General features: G+C 43.0%; 1 protein-coding gene across 3 annotated transcripts in view; it reads right to left on the minus strand.

Moving 5' to 3' along the window:
* Positions 1 to 21,639: 21,639 nt before the first annotated feature.
* The window catches only part of CASTOR1 (cytosolic arginine sensor for mTORC1 subunit 1), a 74,140-nt gene continuing 69,078 nt past the window's right edge, over positions 21,640 to 26,701 (minus strand). Inside the window, exon 9 of one of the 3 annotated variants that reach the window (XM_030218985.1) lies at positions 21,640 to 22,114. In XM_030218985.1, the coding sequence (XP_030074845.1) occupies positions 22,034 to 22,114 (81 nt within the window). In that variant the 3' untranslated portion in view covers positions 21,640 to 22,033. Of the gene's footprint in view, positions 22,115 to 25,098; positions 26,532 to 26,701 lie in introns of those variants that run through there. The other 2 variants (XM_030218982.1, XM_030218984.1) reach the window with 2 other exon arrangements.

A 26,701-nucleotide genomic window follows, 5' to 3' on the forward strand; every position in this document is an offset into this window, starting at 1 on the left:
ATGCAATAACCGTCATGGCCACAGGAATGAGGCACATGGCTAGACATAGGGGCATTCCCAGAGTATGCAATGATAGCCACTGAGGCTTCAGAAGTGAGCCTGACTTCGGAGAAAGCAGGAGACATCGCAGTGCAGTGGGAAAGAGCATCTGAAAATGGGAGAAGATTTGCTCACCATCATGGCACAAAAGTTCCAGAAAGCATGTAAGATAGGGAGAATATGAATAGTGTGGGAATGGAACAGGGAAACCATGAAGAAAGGAGAGAGGAAAGTATGAATTAAATAGCCAAGACAAAGTTAAAAACAGAGGAGCAGACTGTATTAATTAGGAGATTGTGACCCAGCAGCCGGCCAGAGGAAGAATGAGAAGAAGCCTTTCAATTCTTTGTGCATTTCATCTGTTCTATTGCTTTTCACTCTTGTGCATACAAACCCGGAAGTATTATATTCTCTCCCAGTCCCTGAGCTGTGCAAATGGATCAGGATTTGAGGTTATCCCTAATGAATATGCATGAGAACAATGTACATGTATAAATAACATGCATATGCATTAGGAATATTTTAAATACTGATCTATTTGCAGACCTCAAGGACTGGGAGGGAATAAGCACTAAGTAGGTCTAATATGAACTATCAAGGTGGCTTCACTATCAAGCTTAAATGCTCATTATCACAAGATGTTAGCATGTGTTTAATCCCTTACGAGTGCTCCCTTATTTGGCTGTCTCACATACCACAAGGGGTTAAGTGTCAGCATTTTCCTAGAGGGTGGCACCAGAGGCAAGTGGGTATTTTTTTGGCCTCCTGACTTTGGGGGAGTTAGGGATGGGGTGGTGAGACGGAGTTTCAGGGCCCGCTGAGCCACCAGGGATTGTCTCTGGGAAGGGGGTTTCAAGGCTCATTGCCAGCACCAGGGATTTTTAAGCGGGATGAGCTAGGCTTTGCAGCTCAGTGGGGATATCAGGGACTTTTTTTTTTCAGCTACAGCAGTTCTTCTCAGACGATCATTAAACTCCTACACTAGAATCTTTACTACAGCTCCCGGGCCACACTACACAGTAAAGATTCAGCACTCAGGGGGAGGTAATAAATCACATTAAAATGTAGCATGGTTTATTACAGTGAGAGCAAATGACTAATTAGGTCATTTGCATTCATTTAAATGCTGACCGTGCTAAAAAAACTTTTATATTGGGGACTTTTCGTAGCATGGAGAACTGTACAAAAAAATGAGTCAACCCCCAAGCTGAGTGCTAGCGTGGCTTATTATATAAGCAACTAAATGGTATGTGAACAATCCCCATTAATGTTAATCTTACAGAAGACACCATACCTTAGTGTTTAAGGATTTTCAGAAATAGAGAGTTGCATGGGGACAGAATTTTCACGCATCCTTGCCTGTCCCCAATGGAATCTGACCCATCCCACAATTAATTTCCTCCATCCCCACCCATGCCTGCAGGAGTTGCCCACAACCATCTGTTTCCTTCCAACCCCAACAGCCTCCCATGGTTTTTCTGATGGTATTCACTATTCAACAAATGAATGTTCCAAGCCTGTCTGGTGTTCCAGCTGCCTCGCTGGGCATTCCAAGCCTCATTCTGGTGCTCCAATTGTGTCTCACTGTGCATTCCAAGCCTCATTCTGGAGACACCAGCGCTTTGACTACACTCCCACAGGAATCCCACAGCAACTTCTTCTATCCCTGTGGGAATCCCATGATAACTTCTTCCGTCCCTGAGGGAATCAAGTAGTTCCCGTGAGATTCCTGCAATCTCCATTCTTGTGCAGCTTTCTATTCAGAAACTGGATTTTACAGAAATAAAATAAATAACTAGAAGTAAAATAATAATTGAACACATAAGTTTGAATTGTTTGTTATAATCCACTAAAATGCTTTCACAAAGATTAGCATACTTTCAATAAATTAACCAATTTAATGTTTCCCAAATCCAGACCTTGAGAACCCTTAACAACTTTGGGATTTTTATTATTTTGTTTAAATAACCACGATGAATACACATGACTTTTGTTCTAACAACTAGATTAAATTTATGTATTTTGGCTACCCAGAAATCATCCATACTGGGACAGACCAAAGTAGTTTGACTGTTTCATTTGGGGGAGGGGCACATTAGCATATTCATTTGCATACATACATCTTATACATATACATTATGGTTATTCAAAACACAAACATGCCTAAAACACTGAATATGAAGCCAGCATACATATATATATATATATATATATATATATATATATATATATATATATATATATATATATATATATATTTATTTATTTATTTATTTATTTATTTATTTATTATTTGTTACATTTATACCCCACATTTTCCAACCTATTTGCAGGCTTAATGTGGTTTACAAAGTATCGTAACGGCGTTTGCCATTTCAGTTATATATATATATATTTTAATTTTTTTTTTAACTGAAATAAACCAGTACCATCGGAAAATTTCTCTCATTATGCCTCCTCCTCTCACATTCACATAACATCAATACACCTACTGGAAAATTGAACAGGCCAGATTAGTACAGATTGAGCCTGCATAGGCATTCAATGCTAGCAGAATACCTGGTCTCTTCAACACATGCAGAACACATATAAACCCTCACCAAATATAGAACATGCAACTACAGACTAAAAATAGAAATAATGTAGACAAAATTAAACTGAACTCCCAAGAAGCCAGACTTTGCACTCAATACACAAGAAAAACAGTAATGTGTTCCCTCATACTGTGCAAAATATAAAGACAACAGGTGTAAATTTCAAAACCTTTAATATTCTATATACTACATTCCAAATTAAAGGGTCCATTTACTAAGGTGTGCTAATGGATTTAGCACACGCTAAATGCTAAGATGACCATTTTAAGGATAATAGTGAGATTTTGGGAGTTTCCTTAAGGGAGGAGGAGGAGGCAGAGGTAAGAGACCGGTTTGAGTTTAAATGGGCAAGACACAGAATTAGGTACCTAGGGATTCAGCTGCCGGGGGATCTAGAGAGATTATTCTCACTTAACTATGGACGCATGCACGAGCAGATACAAAATTAACTGATGAGATGGAAAAATAAATGGTTATCATGGTGCGGGAGGATGGCTGTGATTAAAATGAACGTGCTGCCGCGCTTACTGTTCCTCTTCTAGACATTGCCAGTGGCGGTGCCGAAACCATATTTAAAGAGATTGCAGAGCACCATACTGAAATTCATATGGGGTAATAAGAGACCACGGCTGGCACAGATGGTATTGTGGGGGGGAAAGGAGAGGGGAGGGAGAGCGGTATCCAACTTGGAGTGGTATTACTGGGGTTCTCAATTGAAGATGCTTTTGGATTGGGAACGGGGTAGGGAGAAACCTGCCATTCAGGTGGAACAAGCTTACTGGCCACAGAGGAAGTTGAAGACATTGTTGTGGACCTCTGAGAGTTTGGGGAGAGGGCAAAGAGGGAAGGGTAATCCATTCCTAAGACATCTATTGGAAGTGTGGGGATCGTTGAGGAGACGAAGGGGGCACCTAACAGAGGTGTCCTCAATGGCTCACCTTAGGTGGGAGCCTAAATTCATAGCGGGCAAGGAGAATGCCACGTTTGCTAGATGGGAGCGGAGGGGCGTGGAGAGATTTAGAGATGGGATGCATGGTAGGGGAATGTGGACCTTTGAGGAGCTGAGTAATAGGTATGGGATTCCGGAGGGAGACAGATTTGCGCATACACATTTAATACATTTCATGGGGAAACAGGGATGGAGGGGAGGAATGCCACGGGAGGGAGAATGGTTGGAAAACTTGTGGAGTGTGTTGAGAAAGGTCCCAAAGTCCATTTCTGTGGTGTACCGCTACCTCCAGGGAGAGGAAGAGCGGGCATACCCATTTCAGGGAGCATGGGAGAGGGATCTGCACTATCACTTTACGGAGCGGGAATGGGATCACATATGTGGGGAAGTCCAGAAGGCTTCAGTGTGTGTATTGATACAAGAGAATGCCTATAAAGTACTCACACGGTGGTACTACACACCTGGAAGGTTGAAAAAAATGTATCCAGGGACTTCGGATGAGTGCTGGAGATGCAAGACACAGATAGGTACATTTCTTCATGTGTGGTGGACCTGCCCGGGCGTGGTGCCATTCTGGCAAGCAGTGATGAAAGTGCTGGTCCGGATTATGGGGGTATCCCTGGTGTGTAATCCGCAGGCCTGCTTACTGGGAATGCACAATGAACGAGAGGTGTGGGAGGAGAGTAAAATGATGCGCTGGGGACTGGCAGCGGCAAAGTGTCTCATAGCGCGATGTTGGAAGTCAGTGGACCCCCCCAGACATAGGGGAATGGAAAGTCCCAGTACGGCAATTGTGGTACATGGAGAGATTAACGGTCTATAGAAGGGAGGGTGAACTCAAACGCAAGAAGGGATGGGCTAGGATACAACACATGATAGAACATATCTAAAGGGGCTGGATAGACATTATAGGGAGGGGGAGGGGGGAAAATCATATATATTTGCATAAGTAGTGGAGGGAACACAAGGGGAGCATTAGTGGAGGGGGAAAGGTGTAAGGGATTGGGGGGGGGGGGGGGAATACAGAGTTGAACATGTGGTGATATGTAGTAGCTAAAAGAGAGATTGTCTGATGTATCAACGATCAGATACCAAGATATGCAGAGGGGAGTATGTTCCGGGTGGTTGTTTGTAAATGTAACTGAATGGAAAAGAAGCAAGTTAAAGGAGTTGATTAGTGAATATATTGAGACACATTTGCGAGATAGTTATAACAATTGATGTTTATTTAAGGTCACATGGTTAAAAGCCTGTTAATATATGTCAAAATGCAAAACTGAATGGAAAAGAAATTAGACACAACAGCTGATTAGTGTGTATATCAAGGCACAATGGTGAGATAGTTATGACAATTGATGTTTACGAATGTAAATATATGACAAAATGCAATTAAAAATTTTAAAGTAAAAAAAAAAAGATGACCATTTTATACCGATGGGCTTCTTAGCATTTAGCTTCTCCAGAGCTACCAGGTACTTCTTAGCCAGGATCAGGTGACCCTCAGGGGGAGGAATGCTGGCTTCGGCCTAACCCCTGGTAAGCCTTTTCTTGGTTGAGAGGTGCCCAGCTCTCCCACCGGTTGCCTTCTCAGGTGCCGTGGAGGACTTGCAGCTCATCTGCATATCCTCGGAGCCTTCGCCGGAGTGACTCCCAGGTCCGTTCCGATCCACTCGGGGCCTCTGCTCAAGGTGCCGCGCGCCATTAGGCGCGCGAAAGCTTTCCTTCTAATAAGTTCTGGGAGAAGAGGATATTTCTCTGGTAAGTGAACAAATTTTGCTTGTGCTTTCGGAACTTGAAGATTGGGGTTTAAAGGAGGAACTGTAAGTTAGTGATAGGCTGATATCCTTAATACTTTAGCAAGTTTTAAATTACGGAAAAACTCAAAAAACACTAAGATGGAGTCAGCAGTCCAGCAGCGAGAGGGGTGCTATCCAGTCTTTTGCATTGAGTGTCACATGTATGATTATCTCCCAATTGGTGAGGTGTCATATGTGTGTGCCCGATGCAAAGAGCTCCTAGCTCTCAGAGAACGTGTCCGTTCTCTAGAGGCTAGAGTAGCAGACTTGATGGAGCTGAGGGAGACAGAGAGGTACATAGAGGAGACCTACAGGGATGTTGTAGAGAAGTCCCACCTCCAGTCAGGTAGCCCCTGTGCTACCTTGGAGGAGGGAGGTCTCCTAGAAGGAGAGCATCACCCTGGTGAAGTAGGAAGTACTCCTGTAGCCAGGACCTGCCCACCAGGGGATGTATTATCCTTTCGCACCGAGGATATATCTCCAAATGTTGCCCGGGAGGGAAAGGTTAGGACAGCTGTTGTACTTGGTGATTCAATCATTAGGCATATAGATAGCTGGGTGGCTGGTGGACGTGAGGATCGCCTGGTGACTTGCCTGCCTGGTGCGAAGGTGGCGGACCTCACGCGTCACCTAGATAGGATTTTATATAATGCTGGGGAGGAGACAGCTGTCTTGGTACATGTGGGTACTAATGACATAGGAAAATGTGGGAGAGAGGTTCTGGAAGCAAAATTTAGGCTCTTAGGTAGAAAGCTGAAATCCAGATCCTCCAGGGTAGCATTTTCTGAAATGCTACCTGTGCCACGCGCAGGGCCCAAGAGACAGGCAGAGCTCCAGAGTCTCAATGCGTGGATGAGACGATGGTGCAGGGAGGAGGGCTTTAGATTTGTTAGGAACTGGGCAACATTCTGGGGAAGGGGGAGCCTATTCCGAAAGGATGGGCTCCATCTTAACCAGAGTGGGACCAGGCTGCTGGCATCGGCGTTTAAGAAGGAGATAGAGCAGCTTTTAAACTAGAAATGGGGGGAAGGCCGACAGTCGCTCAAAAGAGCATGGTTCGGGATAAGGTATCTTTCAAAGATATCACCATAACAGGGAAGATAGAGTATCCTGATAGTGAGGTTGCAAAAGAGATTGTAGTAGATCGGGTATCTTTAAATAACAATAAAAATCAGACAAAAGATTGCCAATTAATACTGTCAAGTACTAAGCATGATGTACTTAGGAACAACAAACATAGTTTGAAATGTCTATATGCGAATGCCAGGAGCCTAAGAAATAAGATGGGGGAGTTGGAATATATTGCACTAAATGAAAAATTAGATATAATAGGCATCTCTGAGACCTGGTGGAAGGAGGATAACCAGTGGGACACTGTCATACCGGGGTACAAATTATATCGTAGTGATAGGGTGAATCGGATTGGTGGAGGGGTAGCATTGTATATTAACGAGAGCCTTGAATCAAATAGATTGAAAATTCTGCAGGAAACAAAACACTCCTTGGAATCACTGTGGATTGAAATTCCATGTGCAAAGGGGAAAAGGATAGTGATAGGAGTGTACTACCGTCCGCCTGGCCAGGACGAACAGACGGATGCGGAAATGTTAAAGGAAATCAGGGACGCAAACAAACTGGGCAACACAATAATAATGGGGGATTTCAATTACCCGCATATAGACTGGGTTAATGTAACATCTGTACACGCAAGGGACATAAGATTTCTTGATGAAATCAAGGACAGCTTCATGGAACAGCTAGTTCAGGAGCCGACAAGAGAAGGAAAAATACTAGACTTAGTCCTTAGTGGTGCTCATGATCTAGTGCAGGGGGTAACGATACGAGGGCCGCTTGATAACAGTGATCATAATATGATCGGTTTTGATATTGGCATTGAAGGAAGTGAAACTAGGAAATCAAGTACGCTAGCGTTTAACTATAGAAAAGGTGATTACGACAAAATGAGAAAAATGGTGAAAAAAAGACTGAAAGGAGCAGCTCGCAGAGTAAAAAACTTGCATCAGGCGTGGATGCTGTTTAAAAACACCATCCTGGAGGTTCAGGACAAATATATTCCACGTATTAGAAAAAAGGGAAAAAAGACTAAACGTCAGCCGGCGTGGCTAAACAGTAAGATAAAGGAAATCATTAGAGCCAAAAAACAATCCTTCAGAAAGTGGAGAAGAGAACCAACTGAAAGTAACAGGATAGATCATAAGGAATGCCAAGCCAAATGCAAAGCGGAGATAAGGAGGGCAAAAAAGGACTTTGAGAAGAAATTAGCGTTGGAAGCAAAAATACATAGTAAAAATTTTTTTAGATACATTAAAAGCAGGAAACCGGCCAAAGAGTCGGTTGGACCGCTGGACGAAAATGGTGTTAAAGGGGCGATCAAGGAGGACAAAGCCGTAGCGGAGAAATTAAATGAATTCTTTGCTTCAGTCTTCACCGAGGAGGATTTGGGGGGGACACCGGTGCCGGAAAGAATATTTGAAGCGGGGGAGTCGGAGAAACTAAACAAATTCTCTGTAACCTTGGAGGATGTAATGGGTCAGTTCAGCAAGCTGAAGAGTAGTAAATCACCGGGACCTGATGGTATTCATCCCGGAGTATTAATAGAACTAAAAAATGAACTTGCGGAGCTACTGTTAGAAATATGCAATCTGTCCCTAAAATCGAGTGTAGTACCGGAAGACTGGAGGGTAGCCAATGTTACTCCGATTTTTAAGAAGGGTTCCAGAGGAGATCCGGGAAATTATAGACCGGTGAGTCTGACGTCGGTGCCGGGCAAGATGGTGGAGGCTATTATTAAGAATAAAATTGCAGAGCATATACAAAAACATGGACTGATGAGACAAAGTCAGCACGGATTTAGTGAAGGGAAGTCTTGCCTCACCAATCTAATGCATTTTTTTGAGGGGTTAAGCAAACATGTGGACAATGGGGAGCCGGTTGATATTGTATATCTGGATTTTCAGAAGGCGTTTGACAAAGTGCCGCATGAAAGACTCCTGAAGAAATTGCAGAGTCATGGAATCGGAGGTAGGGTATTATTATGGATTAAGAACTGGTTGAAAGATAGGAAGCAGAGAGTAGGATTGCGTGGCCAGTATTCTCAGTGGAGGAGGGTAGTTAGTGGGGTCCCGCAGGGGTCTGTGCTGGGTCCGTTGCTTTTTAATGTATTTATAAATGACCTAGAGATGGGAATAACTAGTGAGGTAATTAAATTCGCCGATGACACAAAATTATTCAGGGTCGTCAAGTCGCAGGAGGAATGTGAACGATTACAGGAGGACCTTGCGAGACTGGGAGAATGGGCGTGCAAGTGGCAGATGAAGTTCAATGTTGACAAGTGCAAAGTGATGCATGTGGGTAAGAGGAACCCGAATTATAGCTACGTCTTGCAAGGTTCCTCGTTAGGAGTTACGGATCAAGAAAGGGATCTGGGTGTCGTCGTCGATGATACGCTGAAACCTTCTGCTCAGTGTGCTGCTGCGGCTAGGAAAGCGAATAGAATGTTGGGTGTTATTAGGAAGGGTATGGAGTCCAGGTGTGCGGATGTTATAATGCCGTTGTATCGCTCCATGGTGCGACCGCACCTGGAGTATTGTGTTCAGTACTGGTCTCCGTATCTCAAAAAAGATATAGTAGAATTGGAAAAGGTACAGCGAAGGGCGACGAAAATGATAGTGGGGATGGGACGACTTTCCTATGAAGAGAGGCTGAGAAGGCTAGGGCTTTTCAGCTTGGAGAAGAGACGGCTGAGGGGAGATATGATAGAAGTGTATAAAATAATGAGTGGAATGGATCGGGTGGATGTGAAGCGACTGTTCACGCTATCCAAAAATACTAGGACTAGAGGGCATGAGTTGAAGCTACAGTGTGGTAAATTTAAAATGAATCGGAGAAAATTTTTCTTCACCCAACGTGTAATTAGACTCTGGAATTCGTTGCCGGAGAACGTGGTACGGGCGGTTAGCTTGACGGAGTTTAAAAAGGGGTTAGATAGATTCCTAAAGGACAAGTCCATAGACCGCTATTAAATGGACTTGGAAAAATTCCGCATTTTTAGGTATAACTTGTCTGGAATGTTTTTACGTTTGGGGAGCGTGCCAGGTGCCCTTGACCTGGATTGGCCACTGTCGGTGACAGGATGCTAGGCTAGATGGACCTTTGGTCTTTCCCAGTATGGCACTACTTATGTACTTATGTACTTAGTAAAAGGACCCCCAAGCATGGCATACTGTCCGAACCAGTAGAAGGTGGTTTAGGCTTTTGAAAGCTAACTGAAAAACATATTCACTTAGTCCAATAGAAAACCATCACCTTATTTTCCACTTTGCACTGTTTGTAATATGCTAGTTTTTAAATTAAAATTTTTGTTTCTACCTGTGTGGTCTGGTCATTTAATGTTTCTAACCGTGTTGATTCTAGTCTCTGGTTTCTGCTAACTCTCTTGCCAGGATTTCCTTTTCCATTTGTCATTTCTCTCTCTCCTGTCTTCTTCACTTTCTTCATTATATCCATATCCAGCATTGATCTTCTCCTTCCAGTTTCTTCCATTTATTTTTCTTCCTTTCTGTCCAGATTTCATTATTACTAACCAGCAGTGGCGTTCCTAGGGGGGGGGGAACGGGACGGTGGGTGCGGTCCGCCCCGGGTGCACGCCGCTGGGGGGGTGCCGCGCGCCTGTCCTCCGTTCGTTCCATGCTTCTTCTCTGCCCCGGAACAGGTTACTTCCTGTTCTGGGGCACAGAAGAAGCATGGAATGAATGGAGGACAGGCACCCCCCCCCCCCCCCCCAGCGGCGTGCACCCCGGGGGGGTTCTTTTGCGGGGGGGAGGTCGCGCTGCATCCGGGGGGCGGGTCGCATTGGCGATCTGCCCTGGGTGTCAGCCCCCCTAGGAACGCCACTGCTAACCAGTCTTCAATTTCCCTCGTTACTGCATCTACCTTCAAGTTTTCATCTCTTTCCCTCGCCCCTGCCCCCTTCCACATATTTCCCAGACTTTCACTAACTCTGTCCTCTTCTCTTTCCATCCTCTGTCCCCCTATTCCATCCTGTTTCTTTCCATCCCCTTCCCCCTTCTATCCAGCATCTCCCATCTCTCTCTCTCATTCCTTTCTATCGTGTCCTCTTCCCCCTTCCATTCAGCATCTCCCCCTCTCTCTCTCCCCTTTGCAACATCTTCCATCTCTCTCTCTCTCATTCCTTTCCATCCAGTGTCTCTCCTTCATCCCTCCATTGAGCCTCTCTCTCCCCCCCTTTTGCAGTATCTTCCATCTCTCTCATTCCTTTCTATCCAGTGTCTCCCCTCCCCCTTACCTCCAGCCATCTCCCATCTCACTCATTCTTTTCCATCCAGTATCTCACTTTCCTTATTTCCATCCAGTATCTCCCCATCTCTCTCCTCCTTCCATTGCCTCCCCCTTTTATTCACTGTCTCCCCCCTCCCTATCCTCTTCCATTCACTGTCTCTCCAGGCTTTCCCCGTTCCATCCAGTGTCTCTCCCTTCCATCTAGAATGTCCTCTCTCATTCCACTTCCCTGATACAGCCATCCAGGATCTCTTTTCCCTTGCCTCACCTGTCCTCTCAACACTCTCTCTAGCCCCCCCCCCCCCCCCCCCCCCCAGCAAGGTTAGGGACATAGGCGCCAAACTATTAGCTACTCTTCCTAGCTGCTGCTGTGGCAGCCAGGAGGAACCGTGAGCTTCCGTGCTTTACCTTGCCCTTCCCTGCCTTTCGCTCACTCTCTCCATCCCCACCCCCCCCATCGTACCCGACACAGCTACAAAACAAAATAAAACCACATGCAGGGCCTTGCTCCTGCGCACACCACTGCCGGCTTCCCTCCTATCTCTGGAAACAGGAACTTACATTATGAGGTGGAGGAGGGAAGCCAGCGGCGGCATGTGCAGCAGGAGTATGGCCCCATGCATGCTTTTACCAGCTTTGCCAAGGAGGAAGGAGGGGGAAGGGAGTGAGCGAGAGGCAGGGAAGGAAAGGGAAAAGCACGGAAGCTTGTGGTTCCTCCAGGCTGCCATAGCAGCGGTCGGGAGGAGAGAATAGCGATGCCTCCTCACCTCCCAAACTACGCCCATGAAGCCCAGCATTCTGTTTCCAACAGAGGCCAATCCAGATAACAAGTACCTGGCAAGATCCCAAAACAGTATAATACATTTTATGTTGCTTATTCTAGAAATAAGCAGTGAATTTTCCCCAAATCCATTTTAATAATGGCTTATGGACGTTTCTTTTAGGAATCTAGCCAAACCTTTTTTAAACCCCATTAAGCTAACTGCTTTTACTACATTCCCTGGCAACAAATTCCAGAGTTTAATTACACATTGAGTGAGGTTCTTTCCTGCCCCAAAGAGGCTGCTAGACCACCAGGGCCCTTCAAGGTGGGAGCAGGGGGCTGTAGTTTGCAAGAGTTTGGAAGAGAGCCTCTGAGCCCCCCCCCCCCCCCCCCCGAGCTTCTGGGCCCTCAGGCACTGCCTGGCTGCCCCAATGGTCAGTCCTCCTCAGGTTGGCTGTGTTCCAAGGACTGCGTTGAGGGCCCCCATCCTAATGTGAAAAACTGAGTTTGCTGTGAAAGTCCAGATATAGATGTGGCAAAGCTCCAATTTCAATGGTGGAAGGTCAGTATTTCATATTTCAGTGTGGTCTGCTCATAAAATGAAAATGATTTGTAACAGAATACTAATACATGTTTCACTGTTTGTAAAGTACTTTAGAGAAACCATATTCTGGGAGCATCAATGTGGTTATATGGTTATTTGGTTTTGCTAGGCCACAATTTTGAACATTAAGAGACTGTAGCAAAAGTTTCAATGTTCAGTTTTGCCTGACATTTAACATTGGTGAGTACTTGGACATGAATGTAGGAAAGCAGCCAAGAAGCTCTCTGTTACACTTGAGCGAGCAGCGTGGGGGGAGACACGCCTGTTCTGCATCTCACTTTTTAGATGGCACACTTTGCCACTTCCGGCGTGAAATACTGACAGCACGTACAGAGATGTGAAGCAATAATTCCTTTGGTTGCTGATTAAGGCACTGGCGAATACCCTTTGGAACGTGCTGTCGCCCAGCTCTACAAAGAGGAAGTATATGTGCTTCTCAAAAAGTGAGCTAAGCCTACTACAGAGCTGCAGAAAGGTCAGCAATGTATTTAACACTGAACACACAGATATATTAAAAAAAAAATGCGGGAAGTGGAAATCTGGGGAAGTTTCAAAGGCATAAGTGAACTATTCAGACAGCAGATGACATCCATGTGTGGACTTACAATTGCACTGAGCTAACTCGCCATGTTTGACCCTCCTAACCCAGTTTACACATCTGCTATCCTAATTTACATATCCAATTGATGATCCATGTGAACTTTTAAACAAACCGAGGGAAATTCTATAAATAGTGGCAAAAATTTGGCACTAACCTTCTAGCTAAGGCGGTGGCGGTAGCTAGAAGGTTGCTAGGCTGTATAGAGAGAGGGGTGACCAGCAAAAGAAAAGAGGTTTTAATGCCCCTGTATGTCGTTGGTGAGGCCCCACCTGGAGTATTGTGTTCAGTTTTGGAGGCCTTATCTTGCAAAGGATGTAAAAAGAATTGAAGCGGTGCAAAGAAAAGCTATGAGAATGGTATGGGATTTGCATTACAAGACGTATGAGGAGAGACTTGCTGACCGGAACATGTATACCCTAGAGGAAAGGAGAAATGGGTGATATGATACAGACGTTCAAATATTTGAAAGGTATTAATCCACAAACGAACCTTTTCCGTAGATGGGAAGGCGGTAGAACATGAAACAAGATTGAAGGGGGGTAGAGTCAAGAAAAATGTCAGGAAGTATTTTTTCACGGAGAAAGTGGTGGATACTTGGAATGCCCGCCCGCGGGAGGTGGTGGAGATGAAAATGGTGACGGAATTCAAACATGCGTGGGATAATCATAAAGGAATCCTGTTCAGAAGGAATGGAACCTCAGAAGCTTAGCCGAGATTAGGTGGCAGAGTCGGTGGGGGGAGGCGGGGCTAGTGGTTGGGAGGCGGGACTAGTGCTGGGCAAGACTTATACGGTCTGTGCCCTGAAAATGGCAGATACACAAAAAGTAGCACATATGAGTTTATCTTGTTGGACAAACTGGATGCACATGCAACTTTGGGAAGCATATATAGAATTCTGCCGACATTGTAAGTATCGGGCCAAATTTTCGATCAACTTTTAAGGCACCTAAAATCTCATATAGGTGCAAAACTGTCTTTGAAACCCGACGTGCCAAGATCGACCAAAATTAGTAGATACAGCCTAGGACTAGGGGGCATGCGATGAAATTACAGTGTAGTAAATTTAAAACAAATCAGAGAAAATTATTCTTCACCCAACGCATAATTAAACTCTGGAATTCATTGCCGGAGAACGTGGAGAGCGGTTAGCTTGGCAGAGTTTAAAAAGGGGTTAGACGGTTTCCTAAAGGACAAGTCCATAAACCACTACTAAATGGACTTGGGAAAAATCCACAATTCCAGGAATAACATGTATAGAATGTAAGTTTGGGAAGCTTGCCAGGTGCCCTTGGCCTGGATTGGCCGCTGTCGTGGACAGGATGCTAGGCTCGATGGACCCTTGGTCTTTTCCCAGTGTGGCATTACTTATGTACTTATATGTACTTTTTATGAACTTTAACTTACAAGTGTGACTGAATACCAGCATCTTTTACCGTGATAACCATTTAAAAAGATTTAAAAAAATTTTTTTTTAAGGCAAGTGCCACTGGAACTAAGAATCAAATGGATAAAATGATCGACTTCAGCAGAAAATGCCCCCTTTCAATGTAAGAAACAAAATAAGATGCTAAAAATAATCCTGAAAGACATGATTCCATGTTGGATGGCACAATACAATATTATCATTTGTATTCCACTGGGCGCTGTAAAACTCACTCTGGATTACAGCTAAATGCAACTACTCAAGCACTAGGAATCATATAAATTTCCATGCTTTCAATTAAGTGTTTAAACCCAAAAGCTATTCTAAATTTGTCCTTAATAAAAAAAACAAAAATAGTTTTAGATTAAGAACGTTTTCAATTTTTTTTTCTGAAAGCACATATTGTTAGATATACTTAATGTGGAAGAATATTTCATATTTTTGCCAACTGATAAGGGAGAGATTTCTCATTATACAAAACTGGAAAAAGCATATTTAACAATTTAGCTCAAACACACAACTTATTTCTGGGATAAGCAGCATATAATGTTTAGTACTTTTTTGGAATCTTGCCAGGTACTTGTGACCTGGATTGACTGACCACTGTTGGAAACAGGTTGTTGAGCTTAATGGACCTTTGGTTTGTCCCAGTATGGCAATACTTATGTACTTAAGAATTAGCAGCATGAAATGCTATCAATACTGAAAGGGTTGGGTTGATTCAGGGCAAACTGAAACCAGAAAGATCCATAATCTATACTGATTCCCTTTTCATAAAAATGTCATTCATTTACTAGGAGCAATTTCCTGAATTTCAGACCTCCAATAACTAAGTTCTGGTCACATCTTTCAAAATTTTACCCCAATAAATCTAGCAGCACAAATTGAGGAAATTCCTAGAATTACAAGACAGAACCAAACCATCCCATAGGCCTAACAAAGTTTAGGAATGAGAGTCAGTAAAAGGAGACTAACAGAATTTCTGAGAAAAGGTGAGGCCACAGTAGATATGAATCTATCCCTCTGCAACAGCTCCATTGCAGAAAGCAGAACAGAGTCAAAACTGGGCATCTCTAAGTGCAGTGGAGTAACCTAATAAAGAGCTCTATCCTTTTTAGACAGAATAGTCTTGTGAATCATGTTCCAAACCACCAGTGTCTGAACTCAAGTGAACAGCCCTAGTTCTATTGTCCACCTTGACCAACCAAGTTCTGAGAAGTATCCCAATATATGTGACTTCCCAACATTGCACCAATACAGCACAAAATAATTTTAGGTGTAGGGCTCAGAAGACCTTCTTCACTGGATAGCTATCAGCCAGTTTCCAATTTATGTATTCTCTCTAAAATTACAGAACGTATCATCTTCGATCAATTGTCTACTAGGGTTAATGATCTATCCATTCTTCACCCTTGTCAAACAGGGTTTGCAGCACTATTAAGTGAGCTTCACTCTACCTCAGATGCTTGCAAGATCACTCTTTTGGCTTCACTTGATCTGTCTTCTGCTTCTGATTTGGTTGACCATTCACTGCTTCTTTCTCGTCTTGTCTCTCTGGGTCTTTCAGGCACAGTTCTTTTTTTCTTCTTTCAATGTTGTTACCAATTACTCTTTCTCTGCTGGTTTTTCTGTTCTTTGGAGCTCTCCTCAGGGATCTGTCCTATCTCCGCTGCTCTTTAATATTTTTCTCAGCCTTCTTGCTACACTGATTCAAAGCTACGTTAAATTCTTCATTTATGCAGACGACATACTTCTGCTTTTTCCAACTTCTCCCACCCAACCTGATCTTACTGAATTACAATCTTGTCTTGGGGCAATTTCTGAGTGGCTCTTTGATAATCATTTGGTTCTTAATACCTCAAAGATAGTGGCTTGTTGGATTTCAGGTCCTTTTACTATTCCTTCACTAGTACCAGTTCTTTTTAATATCCCAGTCCCTATGGTTTCCTCATTCAAATATCTTGGTATCACGATCAACTCTGACCTCACTTTTTCTGCACAAGTCTCTTCTGTTCTCAGGTGTGGCTTCTTTTCTCTTATACATTGACGCTCTATTTCCAAATACCTTCAATTTTTCAGATCTTCCTACCTTGATGCATTTGTGATGTATGTGGGTCTTACTTTTCACCTTCAGACACTACAAAATGCAGCTGCTCGTTTTCTCTGTAAAGCATAGCGGTGTTACTCCTCTGGTCACTGGCTGCCTATTAAATACTGATCCTGGTTTAAGATTCTATGTCTAACTTACAAGACGTTCACTGCGGGACCCCTGCTTACCTTTCTTCTGTTATTATCCCATACACACCCTTCGCTCTAATGGTTTAGTTCTCCCTTCTCGTAAGCAGGCTCATTATGAGTCTACTCATCACACTGCTTTCTTCTTTCTTACACTGAAACTCTGGAATGATCTACCTCCTGGGTTACGCTGCGAGCTGTCTTTTTCAAGATTTAGAATGCTGCTCAAAACCCATTTTTTTTTTCATTTTGGCATTGAGCTTCATTTACTTAGTGTGTTGACTCCTAACTCACTTGCCGTCCTTTATCCTCACCTCTTTATTTCCTTACCCTTAATTGTTTTGTCTGTTTACCTGTCTTATCTAGATTGTAAGCTCTTTGAGCAGGGACTGTCTTTTGTGTATGGTGTACAGTGCTGTGTATGCCTTGTAGCGCTATAGAAAAGATAAGAAGTTTAGTAGTAGTGTCTAGAGGGGCACCGGTTGCCTGTGGAATACCGCAGTTAACTTAGATGTTTGATCTTGTATGGCTGCTCTTTCCTTTCAGTTTATGGAGTTCCTTTCTGTTTTACCTTTGTCTATAATTTTTTTTTATTGTACACCACTGCTATCTTTTGTAGTAGCTGCAGTATATCAAATGCCCTAATAACAAACATAAACATAGTGTTAAGAATCCTTCGTGTCGAAACCTGAGAATCACCCTGCCAAATAAGTTTCAACCCCAAACCAGGGGTGTAGCTATGGGGGGGCTTGGGCCCCCCGCAAATTTCATCCAGGCCCCTGGTTTAGCTGGCCAGGGTCCCCAACCCCCGCCAGCCGAAGCCTTCTTCAGTGCACGTCTCCTTTACGTGATGTTCCTTTACATGAAACTGAGAAAGAGTGTCAGTGTGCACAGGCCAGGCGGAGCAAGAAGAAGAGCAGGGCAGGAATGCGGCTGCGCCGGAGTCCGGCACTGAAGACTTTGGCTGCCGGGGGTTGGAAATCCTCACCAGCAAAGGTATTTGTTTGTGAGGTGAGGGGGGGGGGGGTGTGAGGAGGCGCAAGGCGGTGGGCAGGGGAAGGTGAGGCAAAGCGAAGCGTGGCAGTGGGTGGGGCAGTGGGGCAGCATTCAAAATGTGCCCCCAACCTCAGGCTCTGGCCCCCTCCCAGCATAAGGTCTGGCTATGCCCCTGCCCCAAAAACATAGGGCCTCTTTTACTAAATCGTGCTAGCAATTCCTGGCATGACAAGTGGGCTGCATTGCATTTGGTGTGTGGTAATCACTAGTGCAGTTTAGTAAACGAAGTCCTTACTCTGTAAGCACTCTGGATACTGGGAAATACCTAATGTACCTGAATGGAACTTGCCTTAAACTACTGCTGAGCTAAATCCCACATTTCTTCCTTCTAGAAGTCAAGAGCATGCATGTTTCTGGCAAAAACTTTGGAGAACATAATAGCCATACTGGGTCAGACCAAAGATCCATCTAGCCCAGTATCCTGCTTCCAACAGTGACCAATCCAGGTCACAAGTACCTGCCAGAAACCCAAATAGTAGCAACAGTCCATGTAGAATCTCAAAGAATAGCAAGATTGCAGAATCCTAAAAAGAGTAACAAGATTCCATGCTACCAATCCTCAGGGCAAGCATTGGCTTCCCCCATGTCCATCTCAATAACAGACTATGGACTTATCAAAACCTTTTTTAAAACCAGATATGCTAACCGCTGATACCACATCCTCCAGCAGCGAGTTCAAGCTTAACTATTCTTTGAGGAAAATCTCCTCCTATTGGTTTTTAAAGTATTTCCATTTAATTTCATTGAGTGTCCCCCGGCCTTTGTACTTTTTGAAAGAGTGCAAAATCAATTCACTACCACCTGTTCTACACCACTCAGGATTTTGTAGCTCTCAATCATATCCCCCTTCAGCCGTCTCTTTTCCAAGCTGAAGAGCCCTCTTTAGCCTTCCCTCATACGGGAGGAGTTCCATCCCTTTATCATTTTGGTCGCTCTTCTATGAACCTTTTCTAATTCTGCTACATCTTGAGATATAGCGACCAGAATTGAACACAATACACGAGGTGAAGTCGCACCATGGAGCGATACAGAGGCATTATAATATTCTTGTTCTTTTGTATCCCTTTCCTAAAATTCCTAGCATCCTGTTTGCTTTTTTGGCCAGTGCTGCCACACACTGGGCAGATTTCAGTGTAGTGTCTAGAATGACATGTAGATCTTTTTCTTGAGTGCTGACTCCTAAGGAGAACATGGATGGTATGAAGTCAATTACAGGAGTTTTTAGATTCCTACAATTTATTAGATCCAACTCAATATGTCTTTTGACCAAAATATTATGCTGAAACTTTGAAGGGTGTCAATTTTGAATTCTATAAGAGCTGGTTTTGATTGCAGTGAGGAATATTATATTAGACATTACCACAGCTTTTCACACAATTCATCATGACATCCTGTTAAATAGGCTTAGAAACATAAGCATCCAGAATACAGTTTGGGATTAGTTTAATTCTTTTTTTTTTATTTCAAAAGAGGTATTAAAAAACAAAACAAAAAAAAGACACCATGTAAGCTTACAGCGTGATTAAGAAACATTATAAACCCTTCATAGTACAAAGATGTCAATGTTGGTCTATATAAAAAATAAACAAATATGAATGAGGGGGCACCATTAATACAAAAATAAGTGGAGATAAGAGACCTCAGAGAAAACACAGGTTAGAACCACACGGCAAAAATAAACCATCACAGGGCTCTCAGAAAAAAAAAACCCCACACCAAAATACAAAAAAAAAAATCACAACTTCCCAAAAAAGCAGGTACGGGTAATTGCTTAATTAGATTCCAAATGTGCAAGCATATTTACTGGAAGAAAAAGCGTCTTACCTTTATTGAATGTTGTAAGAAAGTGTGCCATTTTTGAGATACATATTCCCTGGGATTCTATATAGTGCGACTTAAATTTGTGCATGCAAATCCAGTTATATTCTGGATTTGCACGTACAACTTAGTTAAGCCAATCAGCATCAATTGCCAACAAGCAATTGTTGGCAACAAGATTGTAAGCTCTTTGAGCAGGGACTGTCTTTCTTCTATGTTTGTGCAGCGCTGCGTACGCCTTGTAGCGCTATAGAAATGCTAAATAGTAGTAGTAGTGACACTAATTGGCATTAATTAGAACTTACACACAACCGTAAGTGTATTCTGTAAAGTGATGTACATAAATTCTAAGTCGCATAGTTGAAAAGGGGGCATGGGTGTTTCTAAAATCTATGCGCGTGTACTTGTAACCTGGATTGGAAACTGTTGGAAACAGGATACTGGGCTTGAAGGACCATCGGTCTGTCCCAGTATGGCAACACTTATTTACTTGGGATTCTGAATGGAATCTTGCTGCTCTTTGGGGTTCTACATGGAATGTTGCTACACTTTGAAATTCTGCATGAATCTTGTTATTCTTTAGAATTCTAGAATCTTGCTACTCTTTGGGGTTCTACATGGAGTGTTGCTATTCTTTGTTTTTCTGCCAGGTACTTGTGACCTGTGTTGGAAACAGGATGCTGGGCTTGATGGACCTTTGGTCTGTCCCAGTATGGCATTGCTTATGTTATGATTATAGAATACACCCAATCTCCGCATAATTTAGGCATCAGCATTTACACCACGGTATATACTTGGGGTAACTGTCCACGACTTAAATTTAGTTACGCGGACAGGCACTGGGTGTATTCTAAAAACCATACAGAAATTTAAGCTTAGTCTATAAAGTATGCCTAAATTTAGCGTTTTGGTGCTGAATTTTTATGCATCATATATAGAATCTAATCCATTCTGGCATAGCTGGTAAAATTGCTCCCCCTTTTTGGGGGGAAGTTGTGAGCATGGTTAGATGTTTTTTCTTATCTTTTTCTATAATTTTGTTCCCCAGTGGCATACCAAGGGCAGGGGCAGTCCACCTCGGGTGCACGCTCCTCAGTATCTCTCCACTCTCATCTCTCCCTACATTCCTCCCTGGGAACGCTGTTCACTGGATAAATCTCTCTTATCTGCACCCCTCTCCTCCAATGCTAACTCCAGACTCCGTTCCTTTTATCTTGCTGCACCATATGCCTAGAATATACTTCCTGAGCCGGTAAGTCAAGTTCCATCTCTGGCAGTCTTCAAATCTAAGCTAAAAGCCCACCTTTTTCATGCAGCTTTTAACTCCTAACCCTTATTCACTTGTTCAGAACCCTTATTTTATCATCCTCACTTTAATATTCCCTTATCTCGTTTGTCCTAATTAGATTGTAAGCTCTGTTGAGCAGGGACTGTCTCTTCATGTTCAAGTGTACAGCGCTGCGTACATCTAGTAGCGCTTTAGAAATGATAAGTAGTAGTAGCAGCCGCGTGCCTGTCGGCTCCGCTGGTTCCCTACCTCTGCCCCAGAACAGGTTACTTCCGGAGCTGAGAGCCGCATGGCTGCTCCCAGCAACTAAGAATGCACCCGGGGGGGGGGGGGGGGGGGGGGGTGCGCATCGGTGATCCACCCCGGGTGGCAGCCGACCTAGGATCGTCACTGCCTGAGAGCCCTGTGATTTTATTTTTCACACATGGTAAGTTCTAACCCGTGTTTTGAGGTCTCTCTTCTTTCCACTTATTTTTGTATTAATATAATGGTGCCCCCTCCCCCCCCTCATTCCTATTTTTGTTTTTTTTCATTTTTGAATTGACTATAGGTTAGTTATTTTCTCTTTCTTCATTACTGAACGTTGGTCTATTACATATTACAACTCTAAAGAAAGCCTCTTCCTTTTTAAGATTTTGGATAACAAAAAAAGGAACTCCAGGGTGTTTCTATGAAGCCAGAAGAACCAGCCTAGCAGCACTGAAACAGAAATGCATTAATACAGATAAAATGTTAGAGTATCCCAGGAATGCCTTAGTGAGTAGAAAAATAAAATGCTGATTTCTGTTATAGACTGCTGATGAAGGCCTGGAAGGCCGAAACACAGCCTGTGTTGAGTCATACCTTGTTTTATTAAAGTTTTTTTTTTTTAACACCATTTCAAATTGTTGACTATGATTTTGTCATCTTTGCCGTTCTTCCAAGAACCTGCATTATAGGTAAGCAACTTCACTGTCCCAGTCATATAGCAAATGCCTAGATTTAGGAGCCAGAAAGAGCCCCTCTAGCTGAGATCGGTGGCTGAAGTTACTGGCTTAAAGTAACAACTGTGTGTGTGTGTGTGTGTGGGGGGGGGGGGGGGGGGGGGGGATGTGAAAATAAGTCATCATCCCAAGGAATTGCCAACGAACGCCAACAGCACCAAATCCCAGCCTTAGTCCCCACTGAGCAGAAAGTCAAAAGTGCAGAATGAAATTGCTATGTTAAAAAAAAGTTCACACCTCTGTAGTCTTTTCACCACACCACCGCATATTACATCTTGTTTATAACAAAATGGCACAGCTAATAAACAGAAACACAGAAAAATTTTATTTAAAATATTTAAATCCCACACCTCTTCAAATCTGGGCAGGTTACAACATAAAAATGAAAGCGTTGATGATCAATGAGAAAAACACCGACACCTGCAGAGTGAGGCAGGGTCTCCCGACTGGTAGTCTGCCATCAGTGTACAGTCGCTGTCCGCTTCCAAACAGGCAAACATTTCTCTTTCCCTGTTACCTCCCGATGCAACCCAACATTCATATTCTGTAGCACTCGTGATCTGTGCTACCCTCCGTCATGGGAGACTATGTTCGTTTTCGGAGGAAGAGCTATGAAGAAAGTGGTTTCCTGCTTGAAAAGAAATAGCTGTAAATGTGGAAGAATGTTATTTTGGGAGCATATGTGACACGGGCAATCGTTGTTAACGTTCTGACCCAAACTTTGTACGTTAATAGGATATTCTCTCACCCAGTCACCTCACCTCAGGAAACTCGCATCATTCATTTTACATTTGGGTACGTTAAAGTCATTTGTGGAGTATGCGGCATGTCCCTTTTATAGGCAGAGATCCAGCTAGAATTGCTGCATAAGACATCTTTTTCTAAGGGTGAAACAGCTGTCTTTCTCACACAACTGTCCTACAGCAGTGGTTCTAAACCCAGTCCTCAGGACATGCCGAGCCAGGTTTTCAGGATAGCCACAATGAATTTTGCTTAAGACAGATTTAGATACACTGGGAAAAAAAAAAGTGTATACAAATTTTTCTCATGCATATTCATTGTGGATATCTTGAAAACCTGACTGGCTGGGTGTGTCCCGAGGACTGGGTTGGATATTAAACCCAGCTTACACATCATGTTGCCTTTTACAGGCCTCAAATCACCCACCTATTTTATACTATAAATGGTATATTTTTAAGAAAATATGTGCTTCCCATCCTCCTCCGAGCCTCAGAAGCCTGCTACTCACAGAAAAAGTCAAACATTTATGGCAAATATTGTTACTGCAAGGAACCATTTGCATCAATTCCTTTGTATCAGAGTTAGAAAAGGTACCTAACACTGCTGCAGAACGACATATGTTTAGATTTGAACCCAGTTCTGTACCTACCTCTATTCCAGGAAAGGTTTAAGAATCAGTTATAAGAAGTTAGAAGAAGTGGAAGAGTGGCCTAGTGGTTAGGGTGGTGGACTTTGGTCCTGGGGAACTGAGGAACTGAGTTTGATTCCCACTTCAGGCACAGGCAGCTCCTTGTGACTCTGGGCAAGTCACTTAACCCTCCATTGCCCCATGTAAGCCGCATTGAGCCTGCCATGAGTGGGAAAGCGCAGGGTACAAATGTAACAAAAATAAAATAGATACTATTGGAGATTCTACATGGAATGTTGCTATTCCACTAGCAACATTCCATGTAGAAGCCTGCGCAGCCTTCTACATGGAATGTTGATAGTGGAATAGGGCAATGGAGGGTTAAGTGACTTGCCCAGAGTCACAAGGAGCTGCCTGTGTCTGAAGTGGGAATCGAACTCAGTTCCCCAGGACCAAAGTCCACCACCCTAACCACTAGGCCACTCCTCCACTGTTGCTACTATTTGAGATTCTACATTCCATGTAGAAGTCGGCCCTTGCAGATCACCAATGTGCAGGACGTCAGATTCACAGAAGCAGAAGCCTGCGCGGCCACATTGGTGATCTGCAAGGGCCGACTTCTACATGGAATGTTGCTAGTGGAATAGCAACATTCCATGTAGAATCTCAAATAGTAGCAACAGTGGAAGAGTGGCCTAGTGGTTAGGGTGGTGGACTTTGGTCCTGGGGAACTGAGGAACTGAGTTCGATTCCCACTTCAGGCACAGGCAGCTCCTTGTGACTCTGGGCAAGTCATTTAACCCTCCATTGCCCCATGTAAGCCGCATTGAGCCTGCCATGAGTGGGAAAGCGCAGGGTACAAATGTAACAACAACAAAAAAAAAAGGGTAGATGATACCAGTTATTATAAAGTAAACCACCTCTGGGTGCCAGAACAGCTCTGAAACTAACCGGGTTTTATCAAGTTATGTGGACCTAAAGCTGCTATTTTCAGAAATGAACTTGATGCAATTAAAATAGACTGCAAAGGCTTCTGATGTAATTGCTACAAAACTGGTGCTATGAATTTACAGACCGCCTAATTCTTAGCCCACTGTACTATTATTTATACACAGATTAAAAAAAAATAATAAAAATTTATAACCCACTATATCTTTAAAAGTCTAAGTGGGAAACAAATCACATACAAAATATTAAAAAGAAAAACCCAAAAGCAATAAAAATGATTTCTTTACACAACCATCTATACAAAAGACTCTGAACTACTTATAGCGTCTTCAGTATGTTAACAGTAATCCCCATTAGCAAACCATTACAATATTCTAACAATGGACAAACTACAGACTGAACAATTTTATGAAAGTCTGACAGAAACCAGTGATCTAATACGCTGTACAACTCTTAATTTATAAAATACCTTTGCTATTATGTTTCCAACCTGGTTTTTCATAGATAATGTAGTGTCAAGTTGCACCCCCAAATTTCTAATCTGATATACAATTTACCCCTTTTGTACCAGAGAGGAAAAGAATCTGAGTTTTTGAAATGTTCAATTTCAAACAATTTCCCTCCATTGCAATATTTTTGAAAGGTAAAATCTCAATTTAAGAAAAGTATCTTCAAAAGAGTTCTCAACAGGCAGTACAAACTGTATGTCATCAGCATACAACTTGTATTGCATCCCCAAACATCTCAACAATGTAAATAAAAATTTGGGGTTTTTGCCAGGTTCTTGGGGCCTGGATTGGCCGCTGTCGGAGACAGAGTGCTGGGCTTGATGGACCTTTGGTCTTTTCCCAGCGTGGCAGTGCTTATGTACTTAACACCACTGAAAGACAGGAGCCTTGTGGAATACCTGTCAAACAGACCAGAGAGACTCCGATTTTTCTGTTCCTTCGAACACACAAAATCGAGTTGGCCATAAAAATGTTTGACATTTCTATTTTTAAAGATCAAAGCTGAGGAAGCCGAGGTCACATTCTTAGGACAGCAAAAGGCATCTGGGGCTACCAGTGGCAGATGAAGCTGTGGCTTAAATTCTTGCTGATGCATCTGTGACACGACAGACAAATTAAATGGAAAGTGATCCTGCCTGTCGAGACAAACAGGGAACAAACGGCTGTCGCAGGAGACAGTAATTTCAAACAAGGTCTTTTCATGGGGTAGGATTTACACCGCAGGCCGAGACTAGTTAACTCATTCTTAAAGTGCACAACTGTCACTCACAGCCTATCAAGGAAGAACCACAAGAACAAAAGTTGTGCATTTCAAAATGCGTTTTATTGACAAATCATTTTTAAACAACCAAAAAAAATGTCTATGCAAAAATATGGCTTCACAAGAAATATTCTTTACATTACGAAGGTCATAAATGCTTCATGCAAGAAAAAATAAACAGGCTTTAGGGAAAGCTGAGCAACATGTGTGTGGTTTCTTCAGACCTGGAGTTTAAGAGGAATGCATTGCGGTCTGTCAGCTTCCTAATCTACGCATGGCTGTCCAGTCTGCTCCAGGAACTAGTCCAGGAGCCAAATGTTTACAGCGAGGGGATCTGAGGTGCCAGCTCAGCCCCATCTACTCAAAATACGTACTACCTATTCTTTTCCAACAGAAAAAAAAACAAAAAATACCACACACCATAAGCTACAACTCGTACTCTGTGGGGTATGGTGTGCTCAAAGTTGCTTATCCTAATACTGTCCTACAATCCCTGACCTATGATCCCCCTTAGTGTTCCTTTGCATATTAAAATCAACCAACATGGGGAGTCTTGATTGATTGCACTCAAGACTGTACTACCTCGAACCTTCTGCATGTTAACAAGGTCCTCCTATCATAAGAGAGAGACAAATGGAATCAATAGTTTTGTTCCACTGCAAAAGCTGCAGACTTACACTGAAAACATCCCAATTCCCCCCAAACACACTAGAATAATATTTAAAATTGATACAAACCCAATAAATCCCTCCAACGATATTTTCATTGGCTAAAAGCCATCCTTCTAGGGCAATGTCTATCTATTGCAATACTACCTATAAAATGTCAGTAAACAGCTATATTCTAGTTTCCTGTATCCTAAGGAAAAAAAAAATCTCTCTGAAGTATCACTATTGTCTCAAGAGACACTAAAACACTAATCCAGCAAGTAATGAAAAACAAAAATTAATACAGTTATTCAATGGCCAATATGCTTCAAATCACTACTAACCTCAGCTTAATGTAACTCCGCTCCCAGGTTCTTAAAACCCATCTCTGCTCTCCATTCCTTGGTTAAAAAAAATACTGAAACAGCTGAACCCTGAAAATGCTACAATGAAACAAGGCAGTGGGAGCCAAAGGCAACATTTTCTTAAAATAATCATCTGTTCCCAGGCCTCCACTGGGTGAAAGACGGTCTCTTTGGAAGTGTCCTGCCATTGAGAAACAGCAACCTCTCCTAGCAGCCCAACAAGGACCTTCCAGCTCTTCTGAAAAAACGTAAGAGCAGCTAGAAAGTGGAGTCGTCAGTCAAAATCCCTCCAACTGTTCTGAAGTGTCCGTGCTCCTTCGCTACTGCAGTCAGGCCCAGTTGAGGGGGGGGACGACTCTCCAGGTGAATAAGAACAGGAAGGGGAGTCAATTTTCCATGTCATCTGCTGCTCTCCTGTCGTTTATGCAGGACTTCGACGACTCTATTGATATCTTCCTCAGGAACCTAGGAAAAAGCAGGAGACATCCAATATTGTTTTAAAACTGCTCCCTCTCAGCAATGCTCACCAACGGTAATTCCACCTTTTTCTGTTTGCCAAATCAGGCCTTCGGACTAACAAAACATCAACAGATAAAATATCAAAAAAGTGTATCTAAATCAACACATCATATTTT

Source organism: Microcaecilia unicolor, chromosome 11 (assembly GCF_901765095.1).
Source record: "Microcaecilia unicolor chromosome 11, aMicUni1.1, whole genome shotgun sequence".
Classification (NCBI taxonomy): domain Eukaryota; kingdom Metazoa; phylum Chordata; class Amphibia; order Gymnophiona; family Siphonopidae; genus Microcaecilia; species Microcaecilia unicolor.